The sequence below is a fragment of the Euleptes europaea genome, chromosome 11, assembly GCF_029931775.1.
Source record: "Euleptes europaea isolate rEulEur1 chromosome 11, rEulEur1.hap1, whole genome shotgun sequence".
Taxonomy (NCBI): Eukaryota; Metazoa; Chordata; class Lepidosauria; order Squamata; family Sphaerodactylidae; genus Euleptes; species Euleptes europaea.
Genome location: NC_079322.1, coordinates 7,054,231 through 7,075,728, shown reverse-complemented (window position 1 = coordinate 7,075,728; position 21,498 = coordinate 7,054,231). Strand labels below are relative to the sequence as shown.

General features: G+C 46.5%; 1 protein-coding gene across 1 annotated transcript in view; it reads left to right on the top strand.

The window, feature by feature from the left end:
- The window catches only part of LOC130484339 (band 4.1-like protein 4B), a 98,574-nt gene that overhangs the window by 35,322 nt on the left and 41,754 nt on the right, over positions 1-21,498 (top strand). Inside the window, exon 2 of the mRNA XM_056857291.1 lies at positions 9,185-9,289. Within this exon, the coding sequence (XP_056713269.1) occupies positions 9,185-9,289 (105 nt within the window). The remainder of the gene's footprint in view (positions 1-9,184; positions 9,290-21,498) is intronic.

Genomic DNA, 21,498 nt, shown 5'->3' with positions numbered 1-21,498 from the left:
AGAAGGCGCGATCGGGTGGGGTGGGGAAGAAACCGCCGCCGCACAGAAGGCGCGATCGGGTGGGGTGGGGGGTAAGAAGCCGCCGCCACCGCCGCACAGAAGGCGCAATCGGGTGGGGTGGGGGGGAGAAGGCGGGACAGCCCGCCCATCAGCTGGCCGGTGGGAGCGCGCTGGGAGAGGGCCCGGCAGGCGAATTACCGTATTGACCTGAGTATAAGCCGAGGTGAGTTTTTTAAGCCAAAAATCATGGCTAAAAAACCCGGCTTATACTAGAGTATATACGGTACCTTAATTCACGTAGCGAAGATCCTTGCGCAGAGGTGCCGCCAAAGCAACACTTTAAAAAATCTGCACAGCCTATCAAATCTCCAGTGACCAAATCAGAAGCCATACTGGGCAAAAGCCTCCCCTGTCCCCTTCCCACTTTCTAAAAGTACTTGGCAGGAGGCAAGAAAGGTGGCTGAGGACACCATGGCACCCACGGGCACCACATTGGGGACCCCTGATTTCGGGTCTTGTGGGTAACCACCAGCACTTTGCTTTGTGCTTGGAAACAAATGGGCAATCAGCGCATATCTTTCAACACCAGGGCAATCCCTGTATTCAGCCTCCCCTCAATAGCCTGGCTGCCATAGTTTGGACCAGCTCGTGCCTTTTGAGTAACGGTTATAGTTACATGCAAGTGAAGAATCTTCTTATCAAAGGGCTTCAGATAATTTGGGCCTGTTCGCTACCTGCTTTCTGGGGGGAAACTCTGACCTGGCAAGACTCTTATGCTTATTTTGGATATATAGGAAGCACCCATTCTTTCAGGGGGCACTTCCGCACATGCCGAATAATGCACTTTCAGTTCGGTTTCAATGCACTTTGAAGCTGGATTTTACTGTGCGGAACGGCAAAATCAACTTGCAAACTGTCGCTAAAGTGCATTGAAAGTGGATTTGAAAGTGCCTTATCCAGCATGTGCGGAAGTGCGGGATAGACTGGGAGGTGGAGGCGGCGAAAAAATCTTGCGTGCAAATCATGTTGACCTCTGAAGTGCTTTGGGGTGGGCGAAGGAACACGCAAGAGCCAGAGAATTATCACGTGATTCCCCCCCCCTTCAAAGCAACACACACACACAAAATTTTCTTGGTCTGACTGCTGAGTTGCCCAACATAAGCAAGTTGCAAGTCAAGTGACAGGTTATCTGAGTTTTGCTAAAAATAACTACCCACACAGATAAGCAGAGTGGGGCTAAACTGATACTTTGCTTTCTCTACACTGTGAAATACCATGAGTAGTTTCCCCCTCATCTGATATGGTATTTGGAGCTGTAAGGGCCCAGGAAAGTAAACGTTTGGGGAAAATAAGTCCCCTTTCTCCCCAAGAATCCCCCCCCCCATTTTCCAACAGAAAAAGGGTAATTTTGGGGAGTACTTGGGGGGGGGTGTCCTATGAAGTATTTTCTTTAGAATGAGTGAAATGCTTCTTAGGGGAAGGTTTTTTACACTCAAAATGTATTGCATGGAAAAGTCTGAAGGTTTTTTCCAGTTTTTCCAAGGGAAATTTTTGGGGAACCTTTTGGAATGAGTGAAATGAGAGACAAGGTTTTTATTCAAAATGAGGAGTATGAAATTTTGTATGTACAATCTACAAGGTAATATATTTTTTGTTTATAAGCTAGGCAAGAATATGTTGATTTACACTTAAACAATCTTATAAAGTTTAATATCCAAATAGGCTTGTAGTCCTACCTCTTGTTGTATGAGTATTTCTGCCAAACAATACATTTTCTTTTAGTTTACTACAGACTTTTGTTCCTACCTTCAATTTCTGTTTTTTCCTACCTCAGATATCAGGAATTAAGGTAAATGGCTTTGGTGGCATAGAGAGAAGCCATTTGCATTTAATGTTGTTAAAATAGTAAAATAAATTTGTTTAATAGGGAAGTATCACATGTGTTTAAATCAGCCCCCCCCCCCCAAAATTTCCATGTCCCTTCCCCCAAAAAATGTTCTGGAAATTTTATATCTCTAGTTTGGTAACTTTGTGATCATGGTTTTCATGGATTGTGTTATCAGGTCCAAATTTAATTTCTCTACTACATTATTATCCTGCAGAAAGCTGAGCTTGACATACATGGCTTCCCTTCCTCTTTTTATCTTCACAAAATCTCTGGGAGGTAGGTTAGGCTTGAGGGAGAATCGCTGCCCCCCCAGGCATGCAGTGAACTGCATGGGGGACAGTAGGGATTTGAACCTGAGACTCCTAGATTCCTGTTTGATATTCTAGCATGATGATACACTGGCTCTCGTTTGGCTGCAACGGAAAGCAAGCCAGGAGAGGTTGAGTATCCTTTATCCAGACAGTTTGGGACCAGAAGTGGACCGTTTTTCTGATCTTTCCCCATTTTGGAATATTTGCATATACATCATGAGATATCTTGGGGATGGGACCCAAGCCTTAACACAACGTTCATTTATGTTTTATATACACTTTATACACATAGTGTAATTTTAAACTTACTTTAAAAACATTTTGTGTACATTGAACCACCAGAAAGCCAACTGGCCTGCTGCTGAGGGCCTGTGAGTAATGCCGGCATGCCGGCTCAAGAGGTCTGGTTTTCAGGTCAGTTTGGATATCGGATGTTTGGATAAGGGATACTCAACCTGTAATTCCAGGAAGGAAGTAGGAGCCGTGGTTGAGCAGTAGACGAGCGCATGCATTTCCCAACAGGAATGATAGCAACAGGAAGCCGCATGCCACAGAAACAAGCAGTACTAAATGAGTGTGTGGTTCAGGATGTTCAGAAACTGAGAGCCAGAGTGATGCGGTGGTTAGTGTGTCTGACTAGGATCTGGGGGGCTCAGGATCGAATCCCCTCTGCCATGGAGGACTTTGGGTCAGGCGCATGCTCTTAGCCTAACCTACCTGCCAGGGTTGTTGGGAGGATAAGCCACCGTTGGGGAGAAAAAGGGGAGGCATAAATGAATTTCTGGTGGTGGCTGAAAGGGGTTTGGGGTGGGGGGTGATTGTGAGCCATACCATTTGCGGATAGCATCCATGGGGGAATCTGGCAGGAAGCGCTGGCATTTCTTCTGGGTGGCAGCTTGTGCTGATATAAAACCTTTTCCCTGTGATCTGCAGGCAGATCCCTAGAACTCTCCGGCTGCGCTTCTAAACTTGCCCGAGTTCCAAAAGCCATTTGGGAATTTGGCAGGAGAGCTGCTTGAAAGGAAGCTGCTCTCAGCGTGCCAGCAGTGTGGGGGGGTGGGGGTGTTTTCCTTTAAACTGCTCCAGTGCCAAATCCCAAAAAAAGTATTGAGGAATTCTGAGTAATTGCAGTAGAAAAAGTAGTGTAGCTAGGCTGCAGTATTTTGCATTGGGTGAATCCCTGCATATCTAGTTGCCTGATACTGTTATTTACCTGCTCCATTAATTATAACGCTGCATAAATGGCAAAATTCTTGTAAAAAAAAAGGCAATCCCTCAAAACATCCAACAAAAAAAGTTCAGCAGCACAAATGGGGGAGGAGGACACACCTCCCCTCTAACAATGCAAAGCAGATGAAAGTTCTAGCTGGAAAACATACACAGTTATATTGAAGGGTTTTTTAAAACATGAAAAGTCTATTTTGAATAAATATACAGTTACATAGAAGAAATATATATATACCAAAAACAAAAAGATCGAACGACTGCTTGCAAGAAAACATGAATTAGAAAATTTCACAAGAACAGCTGTATGACATGACATCAGATGAAAAGTCAGCGACAAATCAAAAAGCGGAATGAACAACATACTGTATTTTTCGCTCTATAAGACACACTTTTTTCCTCCTCAAAAGTGAGGGGAAATGTCAGTGCGTCTTATGGAGCGAATGCAGCGCCAGCCGCCCCGGGAGCCCGCTGGGACGCCGCCAGCTGGAGCTGGGAGGCCCCTCCCAGCCACCTAGCGCAGGGCAGAGCAGTTTAACCTCCCCCCCCCCCCCCCGCTTCCCGGTCCCAAGGCTCAGCTGCTGGGTGGATCCTTGGAACGGGAAGCGTGGGGGGTGGTCTTTAAACTGCTCTGTGCTGCCTGCCCAGGCAGAGCAGAGCAGTTTAACCTCCCCCGCTTCCTGGTCCGAGGCTCAGCTGAGCCTCAGGACCGGAAAGCGGGTGTGTGTGCGGAGGAGCAGTTTAAAGACCCACCGCCCCTCCTGATCGGGCTTGCCTGACTAGTCCCGATTGGGCTTGCAGCCTGGAAAGGGAGGCTGGAGCCTTCCCCCAAGCCCCGCTGTGCACACGCTCTGATCTCTCAGCACGTGCACACAGTGGGGCTTTGAAGGCTTCAGCCTCCCTTTCCACGCTGCAAGCCTGACTGGTCCCAATCGGGCTTACAGCCTGGAAAGGGAGGCTGGAGCCTTCCTCCTAGCCCTGCTGTGTGCACGCTCCACAGAGCAGGACTAGGAAACTGGAAGTGGAGTGCAGTAATCCCTCCACCCAGCCCTGGCCATAATAACCTCTCATCTGTTGGATGGGAAGCGCGGGGTGTGTGTGTGCGGAGGTTAAACTGCTCTGCGCTGCCTGGGCAGGCAGCGCAGAGCAGTTTAAACCACCACCGCCCCCCTTCCCGGGAGTCCCGGGAAGGGGGGCGGTGGGGAAAGAGAAGGAAAAAGGAGGAAAAAGAAGAGAAATATATTTTCTTAAAGACCCAGCGGGTCTTTAATATATATATATATATTTTCTTCTTTTTCCTCCTTTAAAAACTAGGTGCGTCTTATGGTCAGGTGCGTCTTATAGAGCGAAAAATACGGTATATTACGGCAGCTAGCAGGACATTTGGAATTACCTTTTTCGGATAAATAAATGTTATTCTTTTCTTCAAATATAAAACGTGCTTCTGTATTGCCTGAAGCAACCAATCATGAGGAGCCAAAGATACCAGTTTTCCTCTCTTAACAGGCTCATTCAATGCAAGGTCACAGATTCTTGTAAAATCAGTGCTCACCTGGAGGGCGACTGGCTGTTTTCTATAAGGTTCCAGGCTTGGATCCTGTATCTTGTTTCTGCTTGTGTCCCTTGAACAGCACAAAACTCCATGCCCGGCGCTTTCTGTTCCTTGAAGCTCACTGGTCTTGTGTGAGTGGAAACACTTAGAGCTGGGGGAACGTGCTCCTCAGGGGGCGGTCCTCAAGTGGAAAGAAAGTATAGGATGCAAGCTCTTGTTCTTTAAAGGAAATTTCAGTTAATCTGCTGAAGTTTCTTATGAATAGGCGTCAGCTCTTTGTGTAGAGAGATGTCTGATTCTTTCGTTCATGGTTTGCGTTTATTTTTTCACAAACTCTTCTTATCCAGGCAGGCAGATATCCTTGGGCCGTTCCATGCATATTGATGGGGGTGGAAAGGGCCCTCCAGTCACACCCGATTTATGATGACTCCGTAGGGTTTTCAAGGCCAGAGGTGGTTTGCCATTGCTTGCCCCTGTGTAGCAACCCTGGACTTCCTTGGTGGTCACCCATCCAAGTCCTAACCAAATCTGACCCTGCTTAGCTTCTGAGATTTGACGAGATTGGGCTATCCTGGGCTCAGTCCACATTACACTGAGCAAACCTGGGTTTGGCCCCCAAGTGTGCGATCAGCAGGGGAGCTGCAGTCTTTACTTAAGTTGATCGGGGATGTTGAAGGGTGTGTGTGTTAAGTGCCGTCAAGTCGCTTCCGACTCATGGCGACCCTATGAATGAAAGTCCTCCAAAATGTCCTATCTTTGACAGCCTTGCTCAGATCTTGCAAATTGAAGGCTGTGGCTTCCTTTATTGAGTCAATCCATCTCTTGTTGGGTCTTCCTCTTTTCCTGCTGCCCTCAACTTTTCCTATCATGACGGTCTTTTCCAGTGACTCTTGTCGTCTCATGACGTGACCAAAATACGACAGCCTCAGTTTAGTCATTTTAGCTTCTAGGGTCAGTTCAGGCTTGATTTGATCTATAACCCACTGATTTGTTTTTTTGGCAGTCCACAGAATCCGCAACACTTTCCTCCAACACCACATTTCAAAGGAATCAATTTTCTTCCTATCAGCTTTCTTCATTGTCCAGCTTTCACACCCATACATAGTAATAGGGAATATGATGGCATGAATTAATCTAGTCTTGGTGGCCAGAGTCACATCCTTACACTTCAAAATCTTTTCTAGCTCCTTCATGGCTGCCCTTCCCAGTCTCAATCTCCTTCTAATTTCTTGGCTGCAGTCTCCCTTTTGGTTGATGGTGGAGCCAAGGAATAGAAAGTCTTGAACAATTTCAATTTCCTCATTGTCAACCTTAAAGTTGTGTAATTCTCCTGTAGTCATTACTTTTGTTTTCTTGATGTTCAGCTGCAGTCCTGCTTTGGCACTTTCTCTTTTAACTTTCAGCAGTAGTTGTTTCCAATCTTCACTATTTTCTGCCAATAATGTAGTGTCATCAGCATATCTCAAATTATTAATGTTCCTCCCTCCAATTTTCACTCCACCTTCATCTAAATCTAATCCTGCTTTCCTAATTATATGTTCTGCATATAGATTGAAGAGATGGGGAGATAAAATACATCCTTGTCTGACAAGCTCTGGAACTCTCTCCCCGGGGAGAGTCATCTGTCTCCCTCTATCACTGCTTCCTCAGCAGACAAAGACTTTTGTTTTGTTTTGTTTGGCATTCCCTTAGTGATCCCTCCTTCCTAACCAATATTTCAGTAGCTGTTTTTATATTTTGTGTGTGCTTATAACTCTCAAATACTTGAACATGGTTATCATATCCCCTCTCGGTCTTCTCCTCTTCAGGCTAAACATACCCAGCGACTTCAACCTTTCCTCATAGGACTTGGTCTCCAGACCCCTCACCATCTTTATTGCCCTCCTCTGGACACGTTCCAGCTTGTCTACATCTTTCTCAAATTGCAGTGCCCAAAACTGAACCCAGTACTCTAGGTGAGGTCTAACCAGAGCAGAGTAAAGCGATACCATCACTTTGCCTGATCTGGACACTATACTTCTGTTGATGCAGCCCAAGACCGCATTTGCCTTTTTAGCTACAGCATCACACTGCTGACTCATGTTCAGTGTTCGGTCTACTAAGACCCCAAGATCCTTTTCACACATGCTACTGCTCAGACAAGTCTCCCCCATCCTATAATTATGCATTTGATTTTTACTACCTAAATGCAGAACTTTACATTTGTCTTTGTTGAAGTGCATTTCATTAGTTCTAGCCCGCTTCTCCAGCCTGTCAAGATCATCCTGCATCTTGGCTCTGACTTCTACTGTATTTACTACTCCTCCCAATTTAGTATAATCTGCAAATTTAATAAGCATCCCCTCTATTCCTTCATCCAAATCATTTATAAAGATGTTGAACAACACAGCGCGCAGCACAGTTCCCTGAGGAACTCCACTAGTCACTTCTCTCCAAGTGGATGAGGAACCATTAACTAGCACTCTTTGGGTACGATCTGTCAACCAGTTGCAGATCCACTTAACAATAATAGGACCTAAACCACATTTCCCCAATTTGTCAACTAGAATACTACGTGGGACCTTATCAAAAGCCTCACTGAAATCTAGATAAACTATGTCTACAGCATTCCCCTGATCCAGCAAGGTAGTTCCCAGTGGCTAGCTCCTGATAGTCATTGGGCTGTTACATTCTGGATCGGTTGCAGCTTCTGGGTTATTATTCCTCTCTCTGCATCTGCCTATGCATCTGCCAGCATATCTGCAGCGTCCCTCTCGGGTGTCCACTTACCCTGTGTGGAGACCCTACTACCGCACAGTTAAGGGAGTTTTGTTGAGCTATTGGGACACTGTAAGAACAGTGTAGGGGAGCAACATTTGCAGCATTCATAGTTTAAGACTTACTTGTGCGGGGTGTGTTCTCCTCTTCCAGTTGAAGGGGTTGTGGCTGAACGGTAGAGCATCTGCTTTGCATGCAGAAGGCCTCAGGTTCAATCCCTGGCAGCACCAGTTGATAGGACTAGGTCGTAGGTGATAAACTGCCCTCAGCCTGAGGCCTTGGAGAGCCGCTGCCAATGTGAGTAGACAAAAATGACCTTGATGGACCAAGGGTCCGAATCAGTAGAAGGCAGCTTCATGTGTTTATGTGAGTGGACAGACCAAACAGACGCTTGTCTGAATAGAGCCATGTTAGCAGTGTGTGAAAACAACATCTGTTCTCATCCTTCACTCTTGGTGCTAAGCCCTGAGCCAGCTTCCTGGGGAGGGCTACAAATCTGAAAATAAATAAATAAGTGCCCTTTCTTTAGAGTTCTGCTCATCACCACACTGTGTGAACTAGATGTGTTGCAGTCTGTGCCAGTCTGTAGGTGGGATGGGAAGCGGGCAAGAGGGGGTGCTGCTTTTCCTTCCTGTTTGACTGCAATGGAAGCATTTACATTGATACCTGTGAGTTTTGTGGACATAATGTGCTGCTGTGGATGGTGGGGCATTGGCTGAATTAGCTTAGGGCACTGGTTATGCCTCACTCCTCCCCCAGGATGCCTCTTGTCTTGCCTGTCTTTTTGTGCCTACAGTGGCGCTGCCATGCAAATACCTAGCTTGCTCCAATCGATGTGGTGCCAGCAGGGCCCTGTGCCGCGTATCTCCATACTATGCTGACATGGGGCTTAGTTACTATCTTAAGCAGTGTACAGACTGGACTTAGGTTGGGGGGCATCCCTTTATTTCTACTTGTTAAAGGGACTAATGGTGCTGGGTGATTGTCACTGCTGGGAAAGTGCCAGCAGACCTCAAATGATTCCAAATTTTCATGGGAAGCTTGCTAATGCATGAATCGAAGTGACTGCTCAGAACTTTACGACCGTAGAAGATTTCTTTTCCCTTCCCTTTGCATTTTGAGCAATTAAAAAGTATAAAATCTTCCATTAGCAAAGAGAATACATATTCCCAGATGCTTTGGCAATTCTCATACTTTATAGCTGACGTGGGACATTTGTTATTTGATGAGTTGTCTTTGGTGTCCCTTGATGTGTGCGCACCATGTACCGTCAACCAGGGCTGGAGTGACACTGATCTAATTCATCACATCCACATAATTACACGGATGTTAGGAAATATGCGAGTGTGTTCTGCCCCTGTGATAAAGAAGCAGTGTGGCTTGTTTACATGATATATGTACAAACAACTATTTTTTTCTCCTTTTAAAAAAATCTTGTTTTTTTCCTTACAGAAACATGCAAAAGGTCAGGATTTGTTTGACCAGATTGTGTATCACTTGGATCTTGTCGAAACAGATTACTTTGGCCTGCAGTTCATGGATATGTCCCAGGTGATGGTATGTATGCAATTTTCATATCACAGTAATTGTGGTGTCTGGAAAGAACAATTAGTGCCTTGACAAAGGAGGGTTTTTTTGTATACTGTATGTTCTGGGTCACTGTTTTGTAAGTAAGCCTGGATTCTGGCTTCAGACATGTGAATATTTCATGTTTACAGTCTCATGGCTGCCAGCTGACTAAATACGTATTTTTGTGATGCTGGCTGGCAGGCTGTGTTATTCCATTTTAAAATGGCATAAATTGCAATCATGTAGTGTGCCATCTTGAGGTTCTCTTGTACAAAAAAAAGTTTGGATTAGAATTAGTGGCAAATTTATACCAATCTAGGCTGATATTTCAGAGATACAATGCAGATTATTAAGGGCCAGATGTGCATAAGTAAGACTAATTTAACTGGAGGTATAGTCTCCTCCTTTATGGCTTACTGTGAAGACAGAAACACTTTACTCCCAAGATAGTTTTCAACACTGAAATGAGTTAGCATTTATGTGTTGAACTCTGACCCCCCGCCTTTTTTGCTTCTGTTATTGCTACCTGAGGTCTCTAGCATGCAGAACCAAACATTTCTGGAAATTCTTCACTAAGAATGCTACTGAAAGTAGATTTTCTATCTGGTGTGATCTCCCAAAGTATAAGGTTTGTGTTTCAAACTGAATTTATTTTTCCACCTCATATTATTTGTATGAACAGCAGTTGTATTCAGATGTGAGGATAAACTAATTTAACCGTAGGTGCTACAGGAACAAGATGTACTTATTTATTTACTAGTGGCATTTGTCAAGCTCAAATTATGCTGTCCTTAAAGGCGGTGATTAAAAAATGTGGAGAAATAGCAGGAGTCGTATCATACTTTTGGTGAAAGCAGCTCAGCTTTTAGTACAGGAAACGCAGACTGGTTGGGGAAAATAGGGGGCTTTGGGATAAGAGGCAAGCCGGTTCAAATAGGATTGTTCAGTATGAGTTTATATATGAGCAGATACACAAGTAGAGCATGTCAAGAGAGAATATGCTGAGAGTCCCAAAATATTGAGCCAAAGATGATGGTCATGGGAAAAAATGTGCTAAAACTAAAGCTGACCACTGAAGTATGGAGGGAACCCAGCTGGAACTGGGTTGAGGAATGCAGAGGAAATGATCTTAGAGGAATTTGTAAGGAAATGGTAATTGGTGTGCGACGGCTGCACCCTCCCGCCTTCAGGGATTGTGTGTTCTCCTACTTTCTGCCATCTTGCTGCTGTCGTGTTTAATCAGAGGACCGCAGACTTTGACTGGTAACAAGCCCAAACCCATGCTCCTTGTCACCAGATTGGCAAAAGCTCAATAGTTTTGCAAGACAAATCCACTGAATTCCCATGTCGCACCATGGTTAAGGACATTTCCCTATGGCTTGGAGGGATGTCCAGAATAAAAACAACAACAGTAGGATTAGTAACTGGCCAGCAAGCCAGAACTGAACATTTGTTTGAAGTGGATTGTGTTTACTGTAGTTGGGCAGTGTCACAGGGTTGTGGTCAGCATTCCCCTTTGGGAGGCTCCTGTGCTGCTATAGCAACAGGAGAGCTGAGCTGATGAAGAACAAACCAAACAAGCATCACCAGGTGCTGTTGTTGACCTTTAAAGCCCGACATGGCTGGGAACCGGCATCCTTGAACGATCGTCTACTCCCTTATGAACCCATCTGACCACCATGGTCATCTTTGGAGGCCCTGCTTTGAGTGTCCCTGCCTTTTGAGACTAGCCAGGTGGCAACCTGCAAAACAGCCTTCTCTGTAGTGCAGTGGTTCCCAACCTTTTTTTGACCAGGGACCACTAGGACTTTTTTGTTCGGTGCAGGGACCCCAAGGTTCAAAATAAAAATTCCGGGAATTTGAAAATAAACTTTAATCATAACTGTTAGTTAAACATTAAACTTAGAATTATATTTGAATATATATATTTTATAATAGAGAACTTTTAATTGAAAATATTAATTTATTATGGGTTTATAACTTTGTTTCGCGGACCTTAATTTAGTTCTCGCGGACCCCTGGGGGTCCATGGACCCCTGGTTGGGAACCAGTGCCGTAGTGGCACCAAAACTGTGGAACTCTCTCCCCAGGGAGATTAGTTTGTCCCCTTCTGTTGCCATCTTCTGCCAGCAGGTGAAAACTTTCTCATTGCGTTTGGCATTCCCTTAGTGATCCAACCTTCAAGCCCAATGTTTTGATTATTGTTTTCATGTTTTTGTATGTATTTTAGCTCTGGGTTTAATTGTTTTAATGGCACATTCCTTGTTGGTTTTTATTTTTCCTGTTTTTAATTTCTTAGCCGCAGTAGTGGCCCCTGAGGAGGGCAGGAAGTCAGGGTATAAATTTTGTAAACAAAATCTCACATGTGGTTTTTGCAGCGGCTTGGAAGCTGAAACTTGAGGGTTGGATCTGGCAGGAGACTTCCACCAGCAGAGGTTCTTTCTTCCAGTAGCAGGAACCTTTCCCTGGCATAAAATATTCACAGTGTCTTGCGTCAGGGAAGACTCCTTCCTCTGGAGGGAAGGGCCACTGCCAGCAGAACTGGGTCTGCAGCATCCTTATGACATCCTTATGATTTAGTGTGTTGTCTGAATCTTAGAGTCTTGAGATTTTTTCATACTTGAGAGTATGATTTGAAGGCAACATAAACAAGCTGATTGTTAGATGTTTATTTCACCCCCTCTGGTTTGTGTTCAGAAAGCTGGATTTTGCATTATAGGATTTGCCATACCTGTTAACTGTTTGTGCTAAAACCTACATTTTGGTGATAATTCCAGAAAGAAATTTCTTCCATCTCTCCCCCTCCCCGCGGTGGTCTTTGGCTCTGAAAAGAGTTGCTAAACCAGAACCAACGTATGTTAAACGTATTACGCTGTGAACAATGTTACTTTTTATACCCTGCCTCATTCCTTTCCAACCGTGTTAGCGTTTGGCAATGAACAGATCCATATATCTAAAAGAAGGAGCAGCGTTGCCTCAAATAGTCAAAGTACACGGCCATGTATGGATCAGTAAAATCGCAAAACAGGGTTATTTGCCAGCATGAAGAAACATTCTGCATTCCAGGGTAATCTTCCAGGTATGAAGAAAAATAATTTCCCGCGCTATATTTCCAAAAGCAGGGTGAAAGAGGACTGTGCATCCATGCTAACATGGAATCCTAAAAGCAGAACTGAAAGCAACCCCCCACCCTATTCACAACACTCACTCTGCCCAGTGATGACTGGGTTTGCAGGAAAGCTTGTAGCTTTCAGCATCAGGGAGGGAGGTGTGAAGAACTGCTGAATTCCCGGGAGCCGTTCTGGCCTTGGAGCCTCAGGATCGAGGGCTGTGGAGGTCCGGGAGTGGCCGCAGGACCTGGAACAGTTCAGAGCGGAAGAGTCAGTGATGCACCGACGGGAGTTGAAGCAGCGGGGTAGAGCTGGGAGCTGCCTGGAGAGGATTTTCTCCTCCAGGAGTTTAAATCAAAGGAACACTGTGTGAGTTGTCTGATCAAGACAGGGTCATCAAACGGGGTTTTAAGGAGGACAGTATCTCCAAGCATGGAGAGTCAATCCTAATCATTCAAGTGGGGAACAGCTTTGAAGAAAGAGTGATCTTTAAACTAGAAAGGGAAATCACTCCGGGGAAGTGAGTGATCCCTAAAGGGTTTAGGAGAAATATCTCTGGAGTCGAGAGTGATCCCAGTCCAGGTTAAGGAATGAACTGGGGAAGTGAGTTTTCTTTTACAGTTCCTAACTCCTAAAAACTGATGAAACATTGTGTTTACGTGGAGTGAAAACCAAACAGAAGCTGTCAACCAAAAGAAAGCCCTCTCCGTGTGAAACCAAGCGTCAAGCAGTTATAAGTGAAACTTAGTAGTACCATCGGAAACAACGAAATATCATGTGTGTGTGTGTGTGTGTGTGTAATAAAATCTGCTATTTTAAATTTTTACCTCACAAAGCCTCTCATGTGCCATCAATTTCTGACGGTCTTATTATTTTTGGAAAAACAATATCTTCCTTGATCCGTGACAGGAGGGAAATCAAAGGCCGGGAATAGGAGCCATCTTTTGCATGGCCCTCTGATTTTTGCCTTACGTACCTCCAAGGCCCTTTGCACTGAGAGCATATGCCCTTTGGCAACTTTAATGGCCCTTTTTTTGGGGGGGGTAGGGCTGCCAGTCCCCCCACAATGGTGGGAGGCACCCTGCCAGCAGCCCATTTTACCCAGGCCTTTTTTTTTAAAGTTGGTGTTCTGTGTGCTGTGATGTCACTTCCTGGGAAACCCTGGAAATAATATTGGATAGCTCTAGCAATTGTCGGAAACTGTATGGTTTTACCATAGAGTTCTAGGAATTCCTAGAGCTACCTAATGTCACTTCTGAGGTTTTTGCAGAAGTGATGTTGCTGCACACCGGATGCCGTGACAACCCCCATGTCCCTGACCCTGAAGCCACTGGTGGGAGGGGTATTAATTACACCAAAGGAAGCATCTCTATCAAAGGACCATTCAAGCTGCAAAGGCACAAAACCCTCTCAAAAGTTCAAAGGGTCCTTGCTGGGGAAGAATTGTGTTTTCTGTGGGGAAGCTTTCCATCAGCAGCCCCAGTCCCCTTGAATAGCTGCCTCTCCCCTTTTTGCTTGTGCACAGCAGCAACAGCAAGGAAGAAATCTCAGCCAGATGTTGTTCTTTCTGGAGAGCTCTTCGGGAAGTAGCTGCAGCTGTGGCTAGGCAAGACCTGATGGTTGTTTTGGAAGTGAAGGGGACCTGATTATTCTCTTTGCCTGACAAGATGGTGGGACTTCCAACCTCTCTTTATCTCTTGAGTTTGGGCTGCAGAAACGAAGGAATCGGCCACTCCTAAGGATGCCAACTCTTGGTTGGAAAATTCCTGGGTGTTGCGTACAGGCAGGGACCAGGCAGAGGTGCTTGGCTTCTGACTCCACTCCCAGCAATGGAGAGTACTGGGGGGAGCAGAACCTGTCGCGGTTTACTCTTCCCGGTAGTGTGGGTGGACTGAGTGTGTAACCAAGGCAGCACTCTAAACAAGGAACAGGTCTACTCACCAGAATGAGCTCCTTTGAATCAAGGACTAGGCTCAGTCCTCCCAGGTTCTGCAGGGATACCAGAAGGGCACGAGCTGGTAGCTGGCACCTACGCGAGATAATACTGAGCACAGAGATCTCAGCACGAGCAGCAGCGCTTGCAGTAATTAGCAAAGTTGTTCCCACACTGACTGACTGGCCAGCCTAAGATTTATGGCTGTTCCTCCTCACTCCCTTCCCGGACCAGCTGTTCTGCATCACTCGCTGGTGTTGACTCCTGCAAACACCTACGACCAATTGCCTGCAATCTCGCGCTGCGACGCCTCTCCTGCAAACTGAGCCGAACCTTTGATCTTTGCCGGCTAACTGGGCTGGGCGAGTCTGGAGGTGATAACCTTCTCTGTTCCTCTGCTCCTTCCCAATATGTACCACCTTCTTCTGCAACTGCCGTCTTTGCTGGTTCAGACCTATGGTCCAGTCGCCCTGGTAAGACTTCCACTGGTGCATCACCCTGCTCTGCCACTCCTTCCTCCTTCCTAGGAGAGTTCAGGCTGACTCATGACACTGGGGAGGGGAAGGCCAGGTTTAAGGAGGGGAGGGATGTAGTGCCATAGAGTCCACCTTCCAAAGCAACTGTTTCCTCCAGAGGAACTAGTCTACAGATCAGGTGTCATTCCAGATCTCCAGACCCCACCTGGAGGTTGGTACCCTTTGCCATTCCAGCTAGGGTTGCGAACTCTGGGTTTGGAAATACGTGGAGATTTGAGGGTGGAGCCTGGGAGAGTGGGATTTAGGGAGGGGAAGGACCTCAGTAGGGTATGATGCCATTCAGTCAACCTTTGCAAAGTAACCATTTCCTCTAGAAGTGGAATATTTTTAAAAAAAACAAAACATAAACAATAAATAAACAAGTGATTTATGTCATCTGGCGACCAGTTGTAATTCTGGGAGACATTAGGAATAATTTTCTAACCATTAGAGTGGTTCCTCGGTGGAACAGGCTTCCTCGGGAGGTGGTGAGCTCTCCTTCCCTGGAGGTTTTTAAGCAGAGGCTAGATTGCCCATCTGTCAGCAATGCTGATTCTATGACCTTAGGCAGATGATGAGAGGGAGGGCATCTTTGCCATCTTCTGGGCATGGAGTATGGGTCACTGGGTGTGTGTGTGGGGGAGGTAGTTGTGAATATCCTGCAGTGTGGAGGGGATTGGACTAGATTACCCTGGTGGTCCCTTCCAACTCTATGATTCTATGATGGCACACAAAAAAATGATCTGGAAGTGGAAAACGTGCCGAAGCTTAAAGCTGTAGGGCTGGCTGAAATTCTCTGTTAACAGAAAGTGGCCAGTTTCTGCCAGTCTCTCCCCCCACCCACTGCAGCCCCCCCCCCAATTTGCCCCCCATGCTGTTCCTGAGCATCCACTGTTCCCCCAGCAGTAGCTTTTATGTTCTGGGGTCTGCGTAAGGAAAGGAACACCCAGAAAGTTTTTCTTTCCACAGACAGAAGTGCCATCTGTCAGTGGAAAGTTTAGTCTGGATCCAGGCCATCATTAATGCCAATTATTGCTGGGACAGAAAATCAAAAATTAGGCAACAACTTTCTTCAAGATTCCAACTTTATATAATGTTACGCCTCACCAAACTGTTTAAAAAGGTTTCCTTGAACTTCCAAGTGCAGGCCCAGAGAGACGGTGCTTTGTTCTCTTAGAACCCTTCCCCGTAGGAGCACAATTCCTGTTATCATAGTGCCTTACATATGACAGCAAAATCTAATAATTAGAAATTGCAGTTAAATTATATTATTTTTGAGTTCAGGTTTCAGAATAACAACTGCAAAGGCCTACTTTCGTACCGTTCTAAATAGCTGTTCATTACAGAAGATCACTTGGGAAATTATTTTAAGCATAAATGGGAAAGGATGCTGCAGAAGCATATCCCAGTGTCTGCTGGGCATTAGAGCTGGAGTTTTGGTAAATATAAAGCCATCTGGGTTAAATTAAAATAAATCATTTCAAATTAGTTATCTCTGGTATGTAGCTCCATACAGTATACCCTGGCATTGAGAATAAATTTTGATTGTACACAAAGAAGGCAGATACTTTATATGTAAGTAGTGGACTTGCCTTAAAATTTAAAAAATGTTGAGAAATAATTATTGGTTATACTATTGGTTTAGGTTCAGGTTTATTGCATATGGCCAAAGGCTGTTACAAGAACAGATAAAAATTCATATAACAATCATTGACAAAAGTTACATTTCAGTAACAGATTAAAACTCAATAAGTATAGCTATGCTGTTGATAAAAATATCAGCTAGTTACCTTTTGATACTTTGGTGCTGTTGAATTTATTTGAAGGGACAATATAGTTTTTTGGGTGAAATCTGGCTTCTGGTTTATGGACAGTAGTTAAAATTTTGCCAGCCAAAAACTAGCACTAGTCTTGCCTGCCATTAATATGGAATGAGCTTGTGCATACATGGAAATGATCCGAAATGACAATAGAGGATTTTCACTTGAGAGACGGGCAGAGCCTAATTCTGTAAAGTGGCACCTGAATACAAGCTTCATGAAATCTCATGATTCGGAGAACTTCATGTAAAATGTGTTTTCTTGTGATCTTATTATAACATTCGATGCTTACAGAAAATGTTTTTAAATGATGCATATTTATTTGTGTGTTGACAGATATCCACGTTGAATTTTATTTTATATATATGGTATGATGGTATATAATAATTAATATTTTATAGGGAAAATATCCATGTCTTTGTTTTATTATTTGTACAAGGTTGGCTCGCCAACAATCTGCTATGTATACAGGCTCTAAACTAGAAGCAAGATTTCTCCTCTTAACAAACTCTATTTAACTTAAGAGTTAAGAATAGAAGTGGGGCCTACCAGAACATCATTGTGCAAAACCTATAAAGGAGAAGTTAAGGCTGTTTTCATCTCTGAGTCCTGTCCGCCACTCAACCATTTCCAAGCTGATCTTTATGCTTGACCAGTATTAAATAAATGGGCTGAAGAAAACTGGTTCCATCAGCTAGTGAAAAGCCGTTTGTTGAATAAGACCTTCCAGCGACTGTGGCCCCCGGGGGTAGATTTTATGCAGCCGACCGTATGTGGAAAGCTTTAGACTCGCAGACCCCCAGAGCTCTTCCAGAGCTCTTGTTCCACTAACAACTTAAAAAGAATGCCACTTAGTTCTTGTCTGCAATTTTGATAATCTATAGACGGTTCCTGCAACATTTCAAGAAGATATATTTGGGGGGGGGGCACCAATAGTGTGGAACTTTTTCAGCTGTCCCCCCTCCTCCAAGAGTAAGTATGGCACCTTGCCGGTTTTGTGGCAAATTGCTGTATTTGGTTTTTGTGATAATGCCAGAAGCCTAGGGATGTGGATGCCTACAAATTAGCAGCCGTGATTTATTGCTGAAGCTGATCTTACATGACATTCGGCAGGCACCGGCAGAGCAGCTGTATAATGATCAGTCTAATGCAAGAAGCTGCCCAATTTGGAACAGTGACTGTGCTTGTCTTTCTCCGGTCTTCTGTGTGTTGCGGTTAACTCTAGAGGGAGAGCCAAGGGGGAGGAATAAATGGGAGCTGCACTGTTGCTAATAGCCAGACCAGCTTGCTGGGTACAACTTTTGGGGACTGTTCTTCTTCCAAATCCAGTTGATGGATCTGAAATTAGAATAGTGGATTGCATCAGAAATTGCTTGCACGTTGGAAAATCAAGCATGCCGGGGATGAATGAGCATACACTAGAGTAGAGTCTAGGTAGATTTTAGGCTTTTGAGACAGGGTAACCATGCCCCTGACTTGGATGGCCCAGGCTAGTCTGATCTCGTCATCTCAGAAGCTAAGATGGGTTGGCCTTGATTAGTACTTGGATGGGAGACCACCAAGGAAGTCCAGGATTGCTACGCGGAGGCAGGCAATGGCCAGCCACCTCTGTACATCTCTTGCCTTGAAAACTCCATGGTGTCGCTGTATGTTGGCTGTGACCGATGGCATTTTCCACCGAGTGGGGATTTTCTTTTTGCTGTCAAGGTGACCATAGAATCCCCAAGTAACCCTCAAGTGGACAAGCCTGACAGACGTTACACAGCCCTAGATAAAGGAGCTTTGTGATCCCCTAATAATATCAAATGCTATGGAGCTTCTCAGGGCATGGTCTTTGAAAGCTTTCTTGTGGTTCCATAGCTTCAAGCCTGGGAAACTCTTCTCTTCCTCCTCCTCTCTCCCATCAGCTTCGAGAACTTTAAAATCATAGGAGAACTTATACTTTGAACATTATTTTCTTTCTGTTAACGTTTCATAATTTAGGAAGCATTTTTTTTTAAAGTGACAACTAAGAGTTTTAGTCTTCATCCCATTGGTAAATTACTCTTTGTATTGAAATAAATAAGAAGAATCTACTGCTCGTATAAGTGTCTGAGACCTGGATGGCCCAGGCTAGCCCAATCTCGTCAGATCTCAGAAGCTAAGCAGAGTCAACTGTAGTTAGTACTTGGATGGGAGACCACCAAGGAGGCCCAGGGTTACTACACAGAGGCAGGCAATGGCTATTGTCTCTTGCTTTGAAAACTATACAGGATAGTCATAAGTTAACTGCAACTTGATGGCACTTTTTACTACCACCACATTTGGGGTGTAGGGTCACCTTCTGTGGAGAGAACAGTGTCTCTAAGTTGACAGAAGATGGCTCATCTCGAACATCATGTGAAACCATGGTTTATTTAGCTGTATTTAGTGTGATTTTTTTTTACCTCTAGTCACAGCTGATATATGGCAACCCTGTAGGGTTTTCAAGGCAAGATACGTTCAGATGTGGTTTGTCGTTGCCTTCCTCCACATCACAACCCTGGTATTCCTTGGAGGTCTCCCATCCAAATACTGACTAGGGCCAACTCTGCTTAGCTAGAGGTCTGGTGAGATCAGGCAAGCAAGATTGGAAACCATGATTTGGTTTACTAAGATTATTATTATTGTTGTTTCAATTTAATACCCTGCTCTCCCCAGCCGAGACCGGGCTCAGAGCAGCATACAGGAGAGTAATAACCCATTTAATCAATAAAACCATTAAAACAGCATTTAAAATAGCCCTAACATTATAAAAACCTATTATCCTAAAACTACTTAGGTGCCTCTAGGTGTAAAAAGGTTTAACTAGGCAAGCAGATGGATTAAGATACAGCAATGGTGAGGGTTGGGGAGGCCAGCAATCATAGACAGGAAACCGTAGCTGGCCTCAACCATAAGCCTGGCGGAATAGCTCTGTTTTACGGGCCCTGCGGAACTCTTTAAGGTCCCTCAGGTCCCTAGTCTCACTCGAGAGGCTATTCTACCAGGCGGGGGCCAGGGCTGAAAAAGCACTGGCCCTGGTCGAGGCCAGCTGGACATTCCTCGGGCTGGGGACCACCAAAAGATTGGTATTAGTTGAACAAAAAGTCCTCCAGGGAACATACCAGGAGAGGCGGTCCCGCAGGTATGAAGGCCCTAGACTGTATAAGGCATTAAAGGTGATAACCAGCACCTTGAATCTGACGCAATATTCCAGCTGGAGCCAGTGCAGCTGTTTAAGCACTGGCATAATATGAGCCCGTGGTGAGGTCCCCGTAAGAAGTCTTGCCGCAGCATTTTGTACCAGTTGGAGCGTCCGTGTCGGCTTCAAGGGCAGTCCTATGTAGAGCGAGTCACAGTAGTCTAGCCTGGAGGCGACCGTCGCATGGATCACTGTAGCTAAGGCGGGGCAGGAGAGGTAGCGTGCCAACTCCCAGGCCCAGCAGAGATGGAAGAAAGCCAACCAGGCCGTGGCTGTGACCTGGGCCTCCATAGATAAGGAGGTATCCAAGGTCACACCCAGGCTCCTGACATCAGGCATAGGTGTCAAGTGCACGCCATCAAGAGCTGGGAGTTGGCACTCCACCCCAAGGCCGCCCCGGCTGAGCCACAGGACCTCCGTCTTCGATGGATTACCGTATATACCCATGTATAAGCCAACCCGCGTATAAGCCGAGGTGCCTAATTTCTCCCCAAAAATGGGGAAAAATTAGGCACCCGCGTATAAGCCGAGGGTCGGCTTATAACCCCTCCCCCCCCGCAGGCTTACCTGATAGGGCTCTCCAGCGGCGAGGGTCCGGCGGCGCCGCAGCCCGGGGGGGCCCGGGCAGCCTTCCTGCGGCTGCAGGAGGCTGCCCAAGGCCCCTCCCACCCGGGAAAAATGGCGGTGGGGAGCGGGGGGGCCTTGGGCAGCCTCCTGCAGCCGCAGGATGGCTGCCCAAGGCCCCTCCCGCCCAAAAAAAATGGCGGGGGGGAGGGCGGGAAGGGCCAGGGCAGCCATCCTGCGGCTGCAGGAGGCTGCCCAAGGCCCCTCCCGCCCGGGAAAAATGGCGGGGGGGGCGGGAAGGGCCGGGGCAGCCTTCCTGCAGCCGCAGGATGGCTGCCCAAGGCCCCTCCCGCCCGAAAAAAATGGCGGCGGGGGCGGGGGGGCCTTGGGCAGCCATCCTGCGGCTGCAGGAGGCTGCCCAAGGCCCCTCCCGCCCGAAAAAAATGGCGGGGGGGGGCGGGAAGGGCCGGGGCAGCCTTCCTGCAGCCGCAGGATGGCTGCCCAAGGCCCCTCCCGCCCGAAAAAAATGGCGGCGGGGGCGGGGGAGCCTTGGGCAGCCTTCCTGCGGCTGCAGGAGGCTGCCCAAGGCCCCTCCCGCCCGGGAAAAATGGCGGGGGGGGGGGGCGGGAAGGGCCAGGGCAGCCTTCCTGCAGCCGCAGGATGGCTGCCCATGGCCCCTCCCGCCCGGGAAAAATGGCGGCGGGGGCCGGGGGGGCCGGGGCAGCCATCCTGCAGCTGCAGGAAGGCTGCCCCAGGCCGTACCCGGCGGCAGGAAGCGGCACGGGCCCGGTGGCGGCGACGGCGGTAAGTTTCCCCCCTCCCTCCTCCCTCCCCCCTCCCTCCCCCGTATTGACCCGCGTATAAGCCGAGGCCGGCTTTTTCAGCCCATTTTTGGGGCTGAAAAACTCGGCTTATACGCGAATATATACGGTAAGCTTCAACCGACTTTGCCTCAACCACCCAATCACAGCATCCAAGCCCCTAGCCAGTGTGTCTGGGGCGGAGTCCGGATGACCGTCCATCAACAGATAAAGCTGGGTGTTATCAGCGTAC